General features: G+C 42.5%; 1 protein-coding gene across 8 annotated transcripts in view; it reads right to left on the reverse strand.

The window, feature by feature from the left end:
* The window catches only part of LOC129726948 (uncharacterized), a 66566-nt gene that overhangs the window by 14099 nt on the left and 31980 nt on the right, over positions 1–20487 (reverse strand). For all 8 annotated transcript variants that reach the window (XM_055684251.1, XM_055684258.1, XM_055684255.1 and 5 more), the window contains 7 exons: positions 8594–9015; positions 8417–8527; positions 8204–8356; positions 7760–8142; positions 7595–7700; positions 7144–7539; positions 6874–7078 (listed from right to left, as the gene is read on the reverse strand). In XM_055684251.1, coding sequence (XP_055540226.1) covers positions 6874–7078; positions 7144–7539; positions 7595–7700; positions 7760–8142; positions 8204–8356; positions 8417–8527; positions 8594–9015 — 1776 coding nt within the window. The remainder of the gene's footprint in view (positions 1–6873; positions 7079–7143; positions 7540–7594; positions 7701–7759; positions 8143–8203; positions 8357–8416; positions 8528–8593; positions 9016–20487) is intronic.

Genomic DNA, 20487 nt, shown 5'->3' on the forward strand with positions numbered 1-20487 from the left:
TTGACATTCCGTATGACCTCACACGTAATGTCGATTGGAAGTTATACGAGGAAATGATTTCAAAAGCGGTCGAGTCGATTCAACATCATTCACCACTTGAAGAATACAACCTCCTCGCGGGTTTGATTCTCGACGCCGCGTTGCAAGCCCAAACGAAGAAATATCCCGGCGTAACGATCAAAGAACGGCCTCCCACTCCGTGGTGGGACCAAGAGTGCTCCGATGTCTACACGCAAAGATCCGACGCGTTTAAGGCCTACCAGAAGGGAGGTATACCCGACGACTATATACGGTATTCGGAGCTTAATACCAAGCTTAAAAGCCTGGCTAAAGCAAAGAAACGCGGATATTGGCGTCGGTTCGTGAACGAGACGTCGAGGGAGACATCGATGAGCACTCTTTGGAACACAGCCCGAAGAATGCGGAATCGCGTAACGGTCAACGAAAGCGAGGAGTCTTCAAGTCGGTGGATATTTGATTTTGCCAGGAAAGTATGTCCGGACTCTGTTCCTGAGCAAAACATTGTTCGCGAGGCGTCTCCGGGCCACGACGCGATAGAATCACCTTTTACGATGGCAGAATTTTCAGTTGCCCTCCTGTCCTGTAACAATAACGCGCCTGGGTTAGATAGAATCAAATTCAACTTGTTGAAGAATCTACCCGGCAATGCCAAGAGGCGCTTGTTGAACTTGTTCAATAAGTTCCTGGAGCAAAATATTGTACCGCAGGATTGGAGGCAAGTGAAGGTGATCGCCATCCAAAAACCAGGGAAACCAGCTTCTGATCACAACTCTTATAGGCCGATTGCAATGCTATCCTGTATCCGGAAATTGATGGAAAAAATGATACTCCGTCGTTTAGACCATTGGGTCGAATCAAATGGTCTACTATCAGATACTCAATTTGGCTTCCGCCGTGCCAAAGGGACGAATGATTGTCTTGCGTTGCTTTCAACAGATATTCAGCTGGCGTATGCTCGCAAAGAACAAATGGCGTCTGCGTTCTTGGACATTAAGGGGGCTTTTGATTCCGTTTCTATTGACATTCTTTCGGGTAAACTTCACCGACAAGGATTTTCTCCAATTTTGAACAATTTTTTGCACAATTTGTTGTCCGAAAAGCACATGCATTTTACGCACGGCGATTTGGCAACTTTTCGCATTAGCTACATGGGTCTTCCCCAGGGCTCATGTTTAAGCCCCCTTCTTTACAACTTTTATGTAAATGACATCGACGAATGTCTCGCAAATTCATGCACGATAAGACAACTTGCAGACGACAGTGTAATCTCTGTTACAGGAGCCAAAGCTGCCGATTTGCAAGGACCATTGCAAGATACCTTGGACAATTTGTCTGCTTGGGCTTTACAGCTAGGTATCGAATTCTCTCCGGAGAAGACTGAGATAGTAGTTTTTTCTAGGAAGCATGAACCTGCTCAGCTTCAAACACAATTAATGGGTAAAACGATTTCTCAGGTTTTGGTACACAAATATCTTGGTGTCTGGTTCGACTCTAAAAGCACCTGGGGTTGTCACGTGAGGTATCTGATGAAAAAATGTCAACAAAGAGTGAATTTTCTTCGTACAATAACCGGACAATGGTGGGGAGCCCACCCAGGAGACCTTATAAGGCTTTACCAAACAACGATACTGTCTGTTATTGAGTACGGGTGTTTCTGCTTCCGCTCCGCAGCAAACACACATTTGATCAAACTGGAGCGAATACAATATCGTTGTTTGCGTATCGCCTTGGGTTGCATGCAATCGACCCATACGATGAGTTTGGAGATCTTAGCTGGAGTACTACCATTGAAAAACCGCTTCTGGAGCCTGTCTTCTCGTATTCTAATCAAATGTGAGGTCTTGAACCGTCCCGTGATTGAAAATTTTGAAAGGTTAATCGAACTTAATTCTCAAACCCGTTTTATGACATTGTATTTCAATCACATGTCCCAAAATATTAACCCTTCTTCGAATATTCCAAATCGTGTCGACTTATCAAATACTTCTGATTCTACTGTGTTTTTCGATACATCCATGATAGAAGAAACTCGTGGAATCCCGGATCATTTACGCGTGCAGCAGATCCCTAAAATTTTTTCCAATAAATATCGAAACATCAACTGCAACAATATGTTCTACACTGACGGATCACTTCTTGATGGGTCCACTGGCTTCGGTATCTTCAATAACAATTTAACCGTCTCCCATAAGCTCGATAATCCTGCTTCTGTTTACGTCGCAGAATTAGCTGCAATTCAGTACACCCTAGGGATTATCGAAAAAATGCCCACGGACCATTATTTCATCTTTACGGACAGTCTCAGTTCCATTGAGGCTCTCCGATCGATGAAAGATGTTAAGCACTCTCCGTATTTCCTGGGGAAAATACGGGAACATCTGAGGGCTTTATCCGAAAAATCTACTCGGATTACCTTAGCGTGGGTCCCTTCTCACTGCTCGATACCGGGTAATGAGAAAGCGGACTCTTTGGCTAAGGTGGGCGCAACAAATGGTGATATTTATGAAAGACCAATTGCCTTTAATGAATTTTTCGCATTTGTACGTCAGAATACGATCATCAGTTGGCAAAATTCTTGGACCAAGGGGGAACTGGGAAGGTGGTTACATTCCATAATCCCCAAGGTATCGACGAACCCGTGGTTCAAGGGGTTGGATGTAGGTCGGGATTTCATTTGCGTGATGTCCCGGCTTATGTCCAATCACTATAGATTTGACGCGCATCTCCGTCGTGTTGGGCTCGGGGAGAGTGGTATCTGTGCCTGTGGTGAAGGTTATCACGACATAGAGCACGTTGTTTGGTCATGCCCTGTACACCGTGACGCCAGGTCTAGATTAATAGCTTCCCTGCAGGCCGAAGGTAGGCAGCCGGCTGTTCCTGTTCGTGATGTCTTGGCGAGCCGTGACCTATCCTACATGTCCCTTATATACGTTTTCCTGAAATCCATCCACGCCCCAGTTTAGTCCTATCCCCTTCCGCCTACATCCAACCAAACGACAAGAACACGTTAAGACCCCGGATCCGGAACAGCAATCAGACCCGCACGATACTCTCAAGGTCCGATGGAAACAACCCAATATGCCAGTCCGTAATATCTTGGCCCAGCAGCGGAACAAATTTAATATGCTGCTTACCTATGGCAATGAAAACCATCAAACAGCAAACCTGTGCTTTTAATGCAAAATATTCTAGCTTTAAGTTAGATTTAGTTTCAGCTCGTAGTCGGCAGCGAGGATAAAAAATTTGCTTTTAGTTATTAAGATACTTTAGAAAGTAAGCTACCAGATATAATTGGCGCCGTTAAACATTGAATTGTATTTGTGCCGTGTCAAATAAACTATAGATGAAGAAAAAAAAAAACACGAGTACTTTTGTGGTAATGCGGTAATACTTTATAATGTTTCCAGTCGCATAAAAGAGAACAGTAGCCACTACATGTAGAAAATTTGTCTCATTTTATTTACCGTGCTGGATCGAAATCCGTACACCTTGATGTTTTTTTTTCAGTTTTAAGCATTATAAAAATGAAAATTCATATGATAGTTACATGTACATTGTACATGTTATCATCATACGAATTTTCATCTTTATAATGCTTAAAACTGAAGAAAAATATCACGGTGTACGGATTTCGATACTGTACGGGTTACGATCCAGCACGGTACACTTAACATTTTCATGTGCTTTATTCAAAATTCAAGATTTCAGTTATGGAGAAAAATCTACTAATGTTTTAACATTTCAAATTACTTTTTTCTATTTGACAGCTTTTCGGTTGAAAGTAGGGCATTTATCATTGTCAATCGGACTTTGCGATAAGTCTCGGAGTTTCTTAAAAATTTCTTTGGCGAGGTTAATAAACTGATGAATATGGTTCATTTCCGTCAACACTAATTAATGAGTATAAATAACAGGGTGAATTTATTCTGTTATGCCCTTTTATGATATTTCTAGCCTCTGAAAAATGTATGTTTTGAATCTTAAGTTGCGGATGGTTTATACATATTTAAGACATATTGTTATGATATTAATAATTTCGTGAGTTCACTTATACGTTTATGAAACGCATTTAATGTGAAGTACATTTAACTGTTTAAGTGACGCGTTATTTTTGAATAATCTACTTAGTTTTCAAATTATTTTTTTAACTTACTCAATATCTTTTTAAGTAGAAAACAAAATTGTAGCACATGTGAAAGCCTTATAAATCATGTTTCTTTATGCTTAGAGAAAAAAAAAAAGTTCGATTTAATATCGATCGCCAAAAAAGTACCCCGAAGCAGGGTTGATATTTGTTGACACTCTTGAGTGAAAGTGAAAAAAAGCATCCAAAAACGTTATTTTTTTACAATCCTTTCAGAGTTCTCCCTTCCCGCTTTTTGCATAGAAGTGAACTGTCAAAACACCTCATTATATTTCATGCGATGAAAGCAAGACAAAAAAATCAGTTTGTCAGTTAACGAAGATAGTCAAGGCATCGGTCAGTGTCAGTGAAAAAGTGTTTCGGAGAGGTTCATTTTGATTGAGTGGACTGTTTGTTTTTCTTTTTCGCTTTGAAGTGAAGATCATTTGGTTGGATTTGTCGTCAAATTTTTTTCCGTAACCGTGAACGATGCGCGCGATCTATTTCATCTGAGTATAACAGCACGTTACTAGGACGAAAATCTAGTGTATCTGAAAGAGTGCTGCGATCATTGGAAGTGAAAATTGAAAATGATTGGCTGTAATTTTCGAAGAATTTCGCTGAGGAAAATGACTTTTATCAGCACTGCCCTGAAGTACCTCTCTGAATTTCACATTTTCTTTTTATTTGAATTGTCCTTGAAACTCTTGAAGTTGTTGCCGTTGCTTAAGTTGACTCTTTCGAACAGAATCCAAGTTTTTGAATGATACCTCTGCAACCAATAATGAGCAATGTATCGTGCATCGGCCCCTTTATTTTTATGTATAACACATAATTCATGTGTAAAACAGCATATAATATTCCTGGATTAATGATTTGCAACATTAGTCTATATAAAATAAATATGTGATGAGGAATTGAATTAAAATTTATATAAAACCTCATTGTGCTGGCGTTTGAGTAACTTTTTCTTTGCCTAGAAATTATTTAAATATGCTTTACAAGTCGTCCATCCAATCCAATTTGAAAACATTCCTAGTCCTTCCAATTTGAAGATATTCCTAAAAAATTATCTTTTTATACTCCTGTACAAAAAAATAGGCGTTTGAGACATATTTGCAATTACGTTTTTGACATTCGTCATTTATGCAAATAGTACCACTCATCGGTATTAAACGAATTTCGTGTCACACCAATTGAAAAAATTACAAGAATGGTTGTTTGGATTTTTGTCCCGCATTGTATGTATGGGCATTCAGCGCTCTGTGCGTCGCTGCAAATGTTGCAATGTTGTTTCTCACAAGCACCGAATAAATTTGTTGCTTCAAGCGCAGTACACATTTGGCTCTAGTAAACCACATATACACTACCCGCCATGAGTTTGGAAAAACACCCAGTCTGAGTATTGCAGCGACCCAAAAAGTTAGCCTCACCTGAAATAAGCAAATATATCGTGTTTCCAACAACCTAGAAAGTTACGGTGTTCAGCAAACTTGTTCAGAAGGTTAAAGGCTTCTGGGTAGTGGACAGTTCAGTGCGGGATTCCTCCGCTACGTGGCGCTAGTAAGCACCACACTCGTCGTATTTTGACCCTAATTTATATTACGACTCAGGCCGTCTAGAATGTTGCGGTCTTCAGCAAACTTGTTCAAGAGTAAAAGGGCTACTAGAAGGTAGACAGATCAGTACGAAATTCTACCGCGACGTAGCGCCAGTCCACGCAATTCTTGTTATTTTGACATTAACTTATCCTGCGATCCTTACTTCTACAAAGGATTTCAGAATAACGTTCGGGGTCAATTTTTAGCATCTGTTCATTATCCCAATTACGGAAATACCAATAATGGGAAGTATTATGTAATTTTAGGTTATTTTGCAGCAACCGGAACTTGCCACCTGGGATTTCAAAATGGCGTTTGGAGTCAATTTCCGGACTCTTGGTAACATTCTGATTTCGAAAATTCCTTTCCTCTGAAAAAAATGCAACCATTTCCGGCAGTTTTCAGGAAACCTCTGAACATCATCCCGATTATGAAACTGCTTAGGCTATTTTCTAGATACCGGCAGTCACCATCTTGAATTTAAAAATGGTGTTTGGAGTAGAAAACAACGAAAACTACAGGTTCACTAGTACCACGTTGTGGCGAGATTTCGTACTAAGCTATTGGCATTCAGTAGCTTTTGACCTCCTGAATACTTTTACTGAATACGGCAATACGACTCTCAGCTACAGCACCGCAGTCGACGACTTTAGACGTTTCATCAATTTGATCATACTACAGTAATTAATTTATTTTTTTACATAACGTAGCGGGCAATCGTCTATTATTTGCATATTATGAGCATTTCGTTTTTATTTTTTTATGATGTTTTTGATCTGCAAAGCATAGGGTGTTTGTGGGATTAAACTTAACAGTATTTGGCATATGGAAGATTGGGTCCTTGAAAGATGCATGGTGAGGAGGAATAACCACTCTCAGTCCCAGCTTCAGTTGATTTATTGTGCATCTTCAGTGGCTCGAACCCATCACGGAGTAGCAACAATTGATCAACCGTAAAATTTAAAATTTTCTAGCTCATTTTTAATAAGTATTAACCTAACTCATCTATTCTTTATTCATATTTAGCAGTTATAGTCCAAATCAAAATGCCATCATACAATCGTATGAACATTATATGTGGTTTCGGAATTTTTAAAAAACATTACTCTACACAAAGCTTCTACTTACCAGAAACTAAATTAGAATTTCTAATAAGCGTAATAATCTCTGTCTCGAGCAGACCTTCACGGGCGGCAAGCAGCATAGAAATAATGAACCTGGTAACGGGGCTGGCGAATTTTTCCTCCAAAATAATAAACACTTTTTCGCTTATATGGGACACCGAGGTATCTGTTATATCGGTTGCTCCAAGCCAGGCAAGCCACCACAGAATCTAGTAAGAAATAAAACACCGGTTACTTACGAAAACATTCCCCTTCCAAAATTCAACTGTTTTACCTTTGCTTGAACGGAACTTTTCTCGCCGGATTTCTTCCAATTGTCCGGTAGTTGCAAAGCACCGTTCGCGGAGTAAATATCTCCCCCACCGAAGCACAGCACATCCTCCCACTGTTCCTGAGTGAATGGAGTTAGATATAGTAAGCTATCCGTCGAATCAATTTTCTCGTTCAACCGCTTCAGTATCACATCGTCAGCTTCGAACCGATTAGGATCCTGACTGGTACAATTGACGGTAACAGTTAACACCAGCTTCACATTTTCCAGTAACTCCACCGGCAACCATTCGAAATCATTTATATCTCGTAGACTGTCAACCGAGTCGATCAGGATTGTTATCCGTTGTTTTGTGTTAGCAATCAGCTGCTTGAGAGTCTCCGAGTAGGATTCAATCGTCTGCAGACAGAAAGGATCGCATTATTTGAAATTTATAAATTTAATCTATACTTACGTGATGACATCGCACTGGCACTCCTTTCACCAACACTGAAATTTGTTCCGTTATAGATCCCAGGAGAGCCGTAACATCAGAGCTTGACGTAGTCAAATTGGCGTACCTGCAATCAACCGGCAATTTTTTAGAAAATAATCAACACACCCTCAAACCAACGCATACCTCAACACTAAATGGGAATCTGGCAGCCAAGTGTGAACATTTTGCGAAATCTTCGCAACTAGCACGCTTTTTCCGGCACCGGTTTTACCGAAAATCACCAGTGGCTTCCGGCGGTTACTGGTGAGATAATCCTTCACGCGATCCGTAATGGTAAAGTTGGCGCAATTCTCGTTTAAAATCCGAGAGTGTCGATTCACCTCTTCTACTTCGCTCAACAGCCTTCGGTCAACGCCGAACGTACACATCGGGATCGAGTATTTGTGCATGTGCTCATCCATTATGAGATCGATCTCGGACGAGAGACAGCTTTCCAACTGGGTTGTGAACTGTTCCTGCTGCGCCGATGAAGGAATACGAAGAATATGCTTCTCTGCTAGGTGGCTCTGCAATGATAATACAATAATTTTAGACGAAAATTAAAAAAAAATATCCATAAGGTTTCACCTTTAAGTCACTTTGAATGTTACCCAGTCTTCGCACCATTTCCGCCTCTGCGGACGACGAATTTTCCGTGATTTTTAAGGGTGCGATTGAATTTTGTATCCAAATACATCGCTTCGATAGTTCTTGATTGATTAAAACGGTATTGTTTATTTCCTATAGATAAATTGACACAAGTTAGTTTCTAAAAGTGAGCAAACATGACCTATTTTGTACCTGTTCTACGACAGTGGTTAGATACGAGTCGCGAAGTTCCTTGGAGAAAATGTCGATTAGTATTTTCAACAGCGTTGATAACTCGTGTTCTGATGCTTCGGACGTGAGATTCTAAATAAAAAACAAATCTAATTTGAGTGTTTAATGTTGGTTATCATAAACATACCACTAACTTACCGAATTATTATTAACATTTAACCTATAACATGCCGGTTGTGCTTTGTCGTCCAGCGTGTACCACTTTTCGAGGATCGCACGATCATCCAGATTCTTTTCTGCCGTTTCAAGTACCGTCGCAAAATCTTGACTCTCGATCGTCAGCGGTAGCAGCGGATCGCCGAGTGTGGAGCTCAGAAACAGTACCGGTATCAGGTAGGAGTCACTAGATTGGCGTGCTATCTCCGCTAAACAGTTCGCCGCTAGATCATGCCCACCTTGCGCCTCCAGCGGTCCATTGAGCCACTTGTTTACATCGAAGCTACCGCCCTTCGCCTGCAGAACGTGTAGGTCCGACACGTGCAGCTCGAATCCCCGGCTCTGGCATTTCCGATTCAGTCCCTTGTAGACGTTCCGGAGCACCGCTTTCTCGGATTGGTAACCTAGAGAGTGTTGAAAATTATAATGTTATAATGCTAATGCAGTTTTAAATAAATTTATTCGGTAAAAATCAGAGCATCATCAAATTGCATCAACATCTCGTAATTGCTACATGGGCTGAAAAGTTTTTGACCTGACATAAAGATGTCGTTGTAAATTAAAAATCTTTAGAGTCGCCAGATTGTATTAACCTTAACTAGAATGCTGTCCAAGTTTGTTATTAACTCGTTCTTAAATTGTTGCTCTCGGAGCGATGCTACTTCTATTATTTTGGTTGCCATGGAAAAGAATGAATTTCATATTTTGATTGAGCATTGCTCCTTAAGTGAAAAAAAATATGTTCAAGTCATGAGTCACGCCAAAAAATATCCACAAATGGTGAAATCTATCGAACTGATTAGGGCATTAGAAGACATCGCAAAGAAACCCGTGATCAAAAAAAAAACAGCGCAACGTGTCAAACTTTCGACGAAGAATCTGGCATAGATTGACAACGGATGAAACATGGATCCACCACTTCATTCTTGAGTCTATTCGGGAGTAGAAAAAAATACTTTTGTCTGGTTTTGGCCTGGTCTTCCAAAGCGCCCAAAAAATTACAATCAGCATGTTAAGTTCGAGACTCGCAAAGCGTAATTTTTTACGACTTCCTTGGATTTAGTTTAACAATCAATAAACGATGTTATTGTACATTCCTAGATAGTTTGGACGTTCAAATCAAGACGATATAGTTGCATATAACGTAAAAATGCTTTTTCACCAAGACAGCACTACTGCTCATTCTGGAATTACGCTACGAACTGGGTCGCAAATGTTTCCTGTGGGAGCGACTGTTTCCTGTTTCCACGGTTACATATGCTGCTCTCTAGTAAGGAATTTCTTTCGAATAAGGAGGTAGAGTTGGAAATAAACAATTATTTTTAATGGCTTGAAAGGCAGAATTGCAAAACTGGCATCAGAAAATTAGAGGACAGTTAAAATAAGTGCATTACTCTAGATGAACATTTTATTAAAGTATAAGACAGTTTAATTTTTTCAAAAAAAATATCGTTTTTCCATCAGTAGGTCAAAGACTTTTCTGCCCTTGTAGTAAACAGCATAAACCAGTTAAACAATAAAAAAAGATAGATTCGAGGTCTCAATCCTCATCATTACAAATTAACCAAGCACAACTCGAAAATCTGCCACAATACGAGCAGAGCAGTTCCACAAAAAATGTCCCAGTTTCATTTTGTCCAGTTCATTTGTCAGTTGTCATTTTTGATTAGGCTGAAACTTTGCATAGAAGTTTCTATAGGCAAAAGTTGCCATTTTGTGCTATTAGTTAAATTTCTTGGAACACGACTGATTTTTGAGAAACTATTGAAAAATGCTATTTTGGAAATATATTGATGATTACAAATATTTTTAGAGCCAAAACGGTTTGTTTGATCGGTGTGACGTCTTCGGCAAAGTTATAGATAGCAATTTTGTCTTTCCGAAAAAATATACACTCTAAAAGAAAATTGATTATTTTTTTGAACACAAGTAAAAAAAAATGAAAATTAATTACCTAAAAAAGAACGTTTTTTAAAAATCTAATTTTTTTATAAAAACTACAAAGAATAACCTAAACAATGCAACTGGTCCGATTATGGAGAAATCAAGAGAAAAAAAAGTCATGTTGTTTTGAAAAAAAATCAATTTTTTTTACAGGGTACATTTGTTATGAAAGGACAAAATTATTATCCACAACTTTGCCGAAGAGCCTATGCCAATCAAACTAACCGTTTTGACTGTAAGAATATTTTCAATTATCCATAGAGTGCTCTATTGAAAATTCAAAATATTTCTACAGCCAAAACGATTAGAATGATTGGCATAGTGTCTTCGGCAAAGTTGTAGATATCAATTGTCTTTCCAAAAAAAATGTGCATAGCTTTTTTTCTTGATTTCTACATGATCGGACCTGTTGTATTGTTTAGGTAATTATTTGTTGTTTTTATTAAAAAAATCACAGGAGGGTTGTGCAAATCCACGACCGGAAGGATGAAGTAGAATACTTTTACAAGAAAGAAAACCCGGCTGCCTGCGTGTCAGTCATTTTTTAATTTGTTGTTCAATTCAATATCGGATAAGATACTGATCACATCTTAGTGTTATCACTGACAGTGCGAATAAAGTATACCTTGTGATAAAATAAACAGTGAAAAGCTGATTTAACACTCAAAACTAGACAGCTTATGTGTTGTCAAAATGAGTCAACATTTTTAATTGAATGCATCAGCTGCTATCGATGCTAAACCCGCTGCAACTGTTACGCTATCCGTAGCCATGCCAATGTTTAGCCGCTATACGCTGCCATTGGTATCCGCTGTCCCTGCATCAGCTGGCCCAGCTGCTATCGATGCTGAGATCCGCTGCAACTAGTGCACTATCCATTGCTATGCCACAGCTGTGGCCGCTATCCGCCTGCACTGCTACTGCTGCTGCTAAGGGAAGACTGCTGTTGTCGCTGTCTAGAAGTATTATGAGCGGCTTCGACAGAAACAGGCTCTTATATATGGATGAAAAACCTATCGATAGTAGTAGGAAATCATCGATAACTATCGATAGCCATTTCAGTCGATAATTCCCATCCTTACTCTTATACAGCAAATTTAAAATGGCAAGGTCTATGATTCTGTCGACCGTGCTTGGGAAGCAATCATATTAACGACTTATTAAAAACAAAATCGCACGCTAGCCTGGGGGCTAATGCGGTCTCGATCAACTAGATTAGTTGAGAGAATTCGTTATCGATATTGTTTTCGGCACATTTCGTATGCTGTAGGATAAGTACAACGATACACCGTGCCCCAGTGCTGAGTCGAGAAAATTTCCAGCTCGAAAAGTTCCTCGACCTGATCGGGAATCGAACCCGATATCACAACCGTGTGGGAGAGCTAGCCGACCGACATCGCTAACCACAGAACCACGGGGACCACATAAACGACTTATCAGATCAGTCGAATTTTGCGCGTCAACAAGGATTGACCATTCTCAATAATATAGTTGCTTGTCATGATTTGGACTTGATAATTTTTGAATTTTGATTATGCGAAAAACTAATTTTTATGCTGATAATGAAAGCTTTTCGAATGTTGTGCTCATGACTGAAGGAAAAGATAATTCAGTACGTTCTGAGACACGGAGATGAAGCCAAATATATATATATATATATATATATATATATATATATATATATATATATATATATATATATATATATATATATATATATATATATATATATATATATATATATATATATATATATATATATATATATATATATATATATATATATATATATATATATATATGTTCCAAATTTCTTGAAAGTGTAAATTGATTTGAGAGAAAACATTAACTCTTCGATTAGGTTTTTATTTCATCCTGAAAAGGACAACAACAACAATATCGCACGCTACCCTGGGGGGCTTATGCGGTCTCGATCAACTAGATTAGTTGAGAGAATTCGTTATCGATATTGTTTTTTGGCACATTTTGCATGTGTAGGATAAGTACAACGATACACCATGCCCCAGTCGAGAAAATTTCCAGCTCGAAAAGATCCTCGACCTGATCGGGAATCGAACCCGATGTCACAACCGTGTGGGAGAGCTAGCCGACCGACATCGCTAACCACAGAACTCCGGGGACCACAAGGACAATTTGTTGTTTAATTCAATGTCTGATAAGATGTTTAATTCAATGTCTGATGATTTTCATTTTACATCCCTATGTAGCCGAACTTCTTAAGAGAAGTATTCTACTTCAAAAAAAAATATTTTTTTGAAAATTAGCTTTTGCCTTTCTCCTAGAAAGGTATAGCAATCACTTGCAAAACCGAAAGTATAAAAGTGCTCCAAAGGGCCGAAGGGCATATATCACTCGACTCAGCTCGACGAGCTGAGCATTTTCTGTATGTGTGTGTGTGTATGTGTGTGTGTGTATGTGCAGATTTTTATTCTCACTCACTTTTCTCAGAGATGGCTGGTCCGATTTTCATGAAATTAATTGCAAATGAAAGGTCTTGTTGTCCCATAAGACCTTATTCAATTTTATTGTAATCGGATTTTTAGTTTAGAGGGTATGTATCAAAATGTTAAAATCATGAAACATCATTATCTCAAAAACTACGCAACCGATTTGAACAAAATTGGTCTCAAAAGAACGGGCTACCTAAAAAACCCTTAAGTTTTGAGTTTTATAAAGATTGAACTTGTGGTTCAAAAGTTATGAAAAGAAACGTGTTCTGAAGACTGTTTAATCTCACTCATGTTTCTCAGAGATGGCTGGACCGATTTTCATAAAATCAGTTTCAAATGGAAGGTCTAGTTGCCCCATAAGACCCTATTGATTTGTTTTGCAATCGGACTATTACTTTGACTGTTATGTTTAAAAATGTGAAATCCAGCTATTAGAAGGAACATATTCCGGAGACTACTTGGACTCACTCACTTTTCTCAGAGGTGGCTGACCCGATTTCCACAAAATTAGTGTCAAATGAAAGGTCTAGCTGCCTCATAACACCCTATTGAATTTTACTGTAATCGAACTGTAACTTCATCTGTAATGTACCGAAATGTGAAAATCACGAAACTTTATTATCTCAGAAACTACACAACTGATTTGATTAATAGTATTATCAGATGAGCGGGCTAGTTGAGGGTTAACTGAAGAATTATGATTGAACACGTGGTTTCAAAGTTTGGCTGCCCTATACGTTCCTATTTCATTTGATTATAATCAAACTTAAGCAACCGTTATGTATTAAATTGGTAACAAACGAATCGAATCGAAGAGTTAATGTTTTCTCTCAAATCAATTTACACTTTCAAGAAATTTGGAACATATATATATATATATATATATATATATATATATATATATATATATATATATATATATATATATATATATATATATATATATATATATATATATATATATATATATATATATATATATATATATATATATATATATATATATATATATATATATATATATATATATATATATATATATATATATATGTATATATTTTTATTATTATTTTCAGGTGGAGGGGAAATTTGCATCCAAACCCCTGAGGTGACCAACCTCAGGGAGTGTGGGGTTGGTTTGAATCAGTGACCGGACCCACTAAAACCCCTCCAGTCTCCAGCCCATAATACTCCCCGGGACCACCGCTAGGTATTGCTTCGGGGAGCGGCTTTTGTGCTCTGTGCACCCTCTTGGTTCTATAGATCTCTTTGCTAACTTAGCTAACTAACCTGGAGACTGGCCGTTAGCTAACACTGGCGTGTCGGTGGTCAACCTGTCGCCTGTTTTGCAATTCTAAAACTATTTGAGAGGCGGCTGTACAAACCGCCCTCCAAATGTTTGGGTCTTTACACATCCTCCGAACTAGGTTGTCCGGAGTGGTGTCTGGCCCGCTCACTACCATCATGTCGCTCCGCGCATGCACAAAACGAGGGCACACGAAGAAGACGTGCTCAGCAGTTTCTTCCACATCCGCACACTCGGGACACATGGGGGACCCCGCATGCCCGAATCTGTGTAGATACTGCCTGAAGCAACCATGACCTGACAGAATCTGTGTCAAGTGGAAGTTAACTTCTCCATGGTGCCTCCCGACCCATCCGGATACGTCCGGAATAAGTCGATGCGTCCATCTACCCTTTGCGGAATTGGACCATTCCTGCTGCCATCTGATCATCGAGAATGACCTTCTGGTGCCTCGTATACCCCTTGTGTCACGTTGATCGAAGCATTCTACGTCCTCCTTAATGGCTATGCTGATAGGCATCATGCCGGACAGGACGCAGATTGCGTCGTATGACACTGTACGGTACGCGCTCACAACCCTCAGGCACATGAGCCTGTAGGTACTTTCCAGTTTTCGACGATGACTGTTGGTACCCAACGCTTTGGACCACGCTGGCCCACCATACCTAAGTATGGACGAAACCACGCTGGCAAGAAGTTTACGCTTGCTGCCATATACCGCTGAGCTATTGGACATCATTCGAGATAGTCCTGCAGCGGCCGTTGAAGCCCTCTTACAGGCATAGTCGACGTGACTCTTAAATGTGAGCTTATCGTCAACCATAACCCCCAAGAGCTTCAAGGAACGCCTTGAGGTAATGGTGCAGTCACCGACTCTGACCACCGCCTGTTGCTCTAATTTGCGGTTGTTCACAACCGTAACCTCCGTTTTATGGTGCGCTAACTCCAGTTTCCTAGAGTGCATCCAGTCTTCGACCTTGCGTATGCAGTGCGCGGCCGTCAACTCGACCTCTTCGATCGACTCGCCGTAGACCTCTAGCGTGATGTCGTCTGCGAAACCGACGATCACAACCCCTACAGGGAACTTTAGTTTCAACACCCCGTCATACATGACATTCCACAACACCGGGCCCAGGATGGAACCTTGCGGTACCCCTGCGGTGATTGGGACGCACTTCTGACCCTCCTCCGTGTTGTAAACTAGTACCCGATTCTGGAAATAATTTTCCAAAATCTTGTACAGCGACACCGGTACGTGGATGCTCCTAAGCGCGAGCGCTATGGAGTCCCAACTGGCGCTATTGAATGCATTCTTCACGTCAAGCGTGACGATTGCGCAATAGCGAGTGCCCCAACTCTTACGCTGGAGTGCTACCTCTGCCGTCTTGGTGACAGAGAGAATAGCATCCAGCGTGGATCTACCTTTCCGGAAGCCGAACTGGTTACTTGCCAGACCGTTTACACCCTCTGTGTACTTCACCAGTCTGTTGAGGATAATCCTCTCAAGCACCTTGCCCGTAGTGTCCAGCAGACAGATAGGTCTGTATGCCGATGGGTCCCCTGGCGGTTTCCCAGCCTTCGGCAACAGCACCAATCTCTGTCGCTTCCACCTGTCCGGAAAGAGGCAGTCATCCAGGCACTTCTGCATGACTGCTCGAAATAGATCAGGGGCCACTTTCATGGCCGTCCTGATGGCCAAGTTCGGGATTCCATCCGGTCCCGGTGCCTTGCTCACCTTTAGGGAGTTGGCGATCACGATGAGTTCCTCATTCGTAACCCTTACCTCCTCCACAACCTCTGCACGGCTGCCGTCTCTCACGGATTGGATGCCCGGCAGGTTGGCCGACCATCCCTGGTCTGTGTCTGAGATACTGGAACGTCGGACGTGAGACTCAGCAACCGGAGGCCAAGGATTTGGCTCGTGTCGTGGAAAGAGTCCCTCGATGATGCGCTCCAGCATCGCTGGTGATCGCTCTGCAGGCGCCAACACGCCTTTGGTCTTCGCCATTACGACTCTGTAGGCGTTGCCCCACGGATTCGTATTGGCACTCGCGCATAGCCTATCGAAGCAGGCCCTTTTGCTCGCCTTTATCGCACTTTTAAGCGCCGATCTTGCAGATCCGAATACTACACGGCGCTCTACCCTCTGTGCATCGGTACGTGCACGTTGCAACATCCGTCTTGCACGGAGGCACGCGCTACGGAGGTCCGCTATCGCGTCGGTCCACCAGTATACCGGTGACTTACCATTCCTAGGTTGGCGGGTCCTAGGCATGGTGGCGTCGCACGCCCGCGATAATGTGGCAACTAATTGGTCAGCACTCGGGCGGAGCCAACTGCCCCCCTCGCGCTCTCTTCTCATTGCTTCTGCAAATACCTCGGCATCGAAATGCGATGTCTTCCACCCGCGGACGGTCGGAGTATTGGCTCTACCCGTCGCCTGCCGCCTCACGTTCTGGACTACGCTATAGCAGACCGACTGGTGGTCACTATAGGTGTAGCCATCGTCTACCCTCCAGTTCACGATCAGTCCTGGGCTGGAGAACGTCACGTCAATGATCGACTCCGCACCATTTCTGCTGAATGTACACTTGGTTCCAACGTTGGCCAGATCTAGGTTGAGCTTTGCCAAAGCTTCCAACAAGATCTGACCCCTCCGGTTCGTGCGGCGGCTTCCCCACTCAACAGCCCAAGCGTTGAAGTCGCCCGCCACTACTAAGGGTGTTAGTCCCGTCAGCTCCATAGATAACAGATCGACCATCTGGGTGAACCTTTCGATAGACCAACGCGGCGGAGCATAACAACTGCAGTAGAACACTCCGTCCACCTTGGCAACCGCGTATCCTTCATTTGAGGTTGACACAACCTCCTGAACCGGGAACTTGCTGGTCGTGCATATGGCCGCCGTACTGGACTTATCTGCAACCCAATTACCGTTTCCGGGAGGAATGCAGTAGGGGTCCGATACGATTGCGATGTCCGACCGCGACTCAGACGCTGCTTGGTATAGCAGCTGCTGTGCCGCATAGCAATGGTTCAGGTTCAATTGTGTCACCCTCACGCCCGTGGTTTCGTGGCCGCCTTACCGGCTGGGCACCGTGGGCCTCCCATAAAGTGCTTGGCGTCCCGTTTTCCAGTACATACCAAGCACTTGGGAGGCTCCCCGCAGTCTTTAGCTTTATGGCCAGCACCACCACAACGCCTACATAACTGGCTCCTATCGGGCCCCTTGCAGGTCCAGGACTTGTGTCCTCCCTCGAAACACCTGAAGCAAACGTCCGGCTGCTGGAGTATGCTCAGGGGACATACTGACCAGCCAACCTTAAGTTTGGCTGTCTTCAGGGCCAGAGTTGCATCGGCCGATGCAAGCCGGAAAGTGGCCACCTGGGTCCCCGCTGGACCCTTTCTGAGGCGAATTACCTCAGTGGCTACTTCCACTCCGCACTTCTCCTTGAGGGCCTGTGCAATATCGCACCTCTCGGTGATTTCATCCAGGTTTTTGAGCTGGAGAGTCACCTCTGAGGTGAGTGCCCGAATTTGCACATCTTTCCCGAGGACCTGCTCGGCTACCGTCTTGTAGGCAGCGCCCTTGTTTTTAGCATCCTTACGGAGCTCAAGGATCATCTCGCCGGTGCGAGAACGACGGATGGTCCGCACATCCGCTCCCAGATCCTTGAGCTGGGTTTCGCCTCTCATTTTCTTCAAGACTTCGGAGCACTTGGACCCCTCCGTCTTGAGTATGAGGGCGTCGCCCCTGCTTCGCGCCTTCTTTCCCGTTTTTGGACGATTTGTCGCCTTCTCGTCGTTGCGCTTGCTGTCTTTTTGGCGCTTCCTTCCTCCCACGGTAACCCAAGGGTTTCCCGTAGCTGCCACTTCGGCAGACTTTTCGGCGGACTTGGAAGCCGTTGGTGTGCTATCTCGCGGGCTTAGCACAACCAACCGTTTCTTGCTGTTCTCGGGGGCTTCCCCCGGAGACTGCCTTGCTCTTTTTGCGGCTGACCCGGAGGCGCAAACCGCTGCAGACGTGCAGGTGTCCGTTTGGACCGGCTTCGTCGCCCTTCCGGTCACCTCCGTTGCATTCTTCTCTGCAGCCACCGCTCTTGCCTTGAGCTCGGCGTGCTCCTTCTTCGCAGCATCGACGGAGGACCGAAGCATGTAGAGAGCCTGCTTCAGGTACTTCGTCGTGTTGGTGCGACTTTTCGCAAACTCGATTATGGCATCGAGCTGCTCCGACAGCGCTACTACCTTCGGTAGCGTGTCTCGCTGTCTTCCGACCGCCTTTATCAACAGTGGACCAGCCACTGCGATGTCTTGCGTCGATCCGGTAGGCGTACTGCCTTTGCCGTCTTCGCAGGCGTCCTTTACTGCATCCATCTCCGCCTTTCTCGGCGGAGACCTCTGGATGCCTCCTCGTGCAAACGGGTTTTTCAACCCATCTGCGCCCAATTGTTGATCTTCATTTTTTTCAAAATTCATTCTTGTTAATTGGGTCCCCCTTCCAGCCGCTATCCTTATCCATACTGGAGTGGTCGCCTATCTGGTCCCATGGTAGTCTATGCCGAAGCAGTGAGGCCATGGCTAGGGGCGGCTGCCATAGCGCCTTATGAGCAACTATGACACCCCCGACCGGCGCAAGTCAGGAAAGGACATCTGATCCCACTCCTGCCCGGTTCCCACCGGGCAATGAATTTGGAACGTACTGGAAGGCCTGCCAGGTTTTACGGGACGGAGACCCCTGCACCGGTTGTTGTCTCGCCGTTTCAAGCCGTTGTCACACGACCTTACTAAGGGAGCTCGGCGCAGGTGCCAGCCCAGAATCGTGGTACGAAAACGAAATCCGACTCTTATCATATGGCGTTGCGACCAGTTACCGTAATTGGGAACTTACTGGCATCAATCCCAATGGGCGAATTAGTGCATTTGGGTGGTGGGAGCGGCACTATTCGCTCCGTCAGAGCTGCTTCCGGATAATGTGGCTTTTGTGAGAATTCGGCGGCCCAATGCCTGAGTCTCACCACAACCTAGGCTAGCTCTCGCTGATGGTCCGGGACTGCGTTCTTGCAGTTAGCACTTCCGTGGCCTACGGTAATCGCCAAATACCGACCCGTGGTGGCATACAGCTCTGCCAATATATGTATATATATATATATATATATATATATATATATATATATATATATATATATATATATATATATATATATATATATATATATATATATATATATATATATATATATATATATATATATATATATATATATATATATATATATGTTCCAAATTTCTTGAAAGTGTAAATTGATTTGAGAGAAAACATTAACTCTTCGATTAGGTTTTTATTTCATCCTGAAAAGGACAACAACAACAATATCGCACGCTACCCTGGGGGGCTTATGCGGTCTCGATCAACTAGATTAGTTGAGAGAATTCGTTATCGATATTGTTTTTTGGCACATTTTGCATGTGTAGGATAAGTACAACGATACACCATGCCCCAGTCGAGAAAATTTCCAGCTCGAAAAGATCCTCGACCTGATCGGGAATCGAACCCGATGTCACAACCGTGTGGGAGAGCTAGCCGACCGACATCGCTAACCACAGAACTCCGGGGACCACAAGGACAATTTGTTGTTTAATTCAATGTCTGATAAGATGTTTAATTCAATGTCTGATGATTTTCATTTTACATCCCTATGTAGCCGAACTTCTTAAGAGAAGTATTCTACTTCAAAAAAAAATATTTTTTTGAAAATTAGCTTTTGCCTTTCTCCTAGAAAGGTATAGCAATCACTTGCAAAACCGAAAGTATAAAAGTGCTCCAAAGGGCCGAAGGGCATATATCACTCGACTCAGCTCGACGAGCTGAGCATTTTCTGTATGTGTGTGTGTGTATGTGTGTGTGTGTATGTGCAGATTTTTATTCTCACTCACTTTTCTCAGAGATGGCTGGTCCGATTTTCATGAAATTAATTGCAAATGAAAGGTCTTGTTGTCCCATAAGACCCTATTCAATTTTATTGTAATCGGATTTTTAGTTTAGAGGGTATGTATCAAAATGTTAAAATCATGAAACATCATTATCTCAAAAACTACGCAACCGATTTGAACAAAATTGGTCTCAAAAGAACGGGCTACCTAAAAAACCCTTAAGT

The sequence above is a fragment of the Wyeomyia smithii genome, chromosome 3 (genome assembly GCF_029784165.1).
Source record: "Wyeomyia smithii strain HCP4-BCI-WySm-NY-G18 chromosome 3, ASM2978416v1, whole genome shotgun sequence".
Classification (NCBI taxonomy): Eukaryota; Metazoa; Arthropoda; class Insecta; order Diptera; family Culicidae; genus Wyeomyia; species Wyeomyia smithii.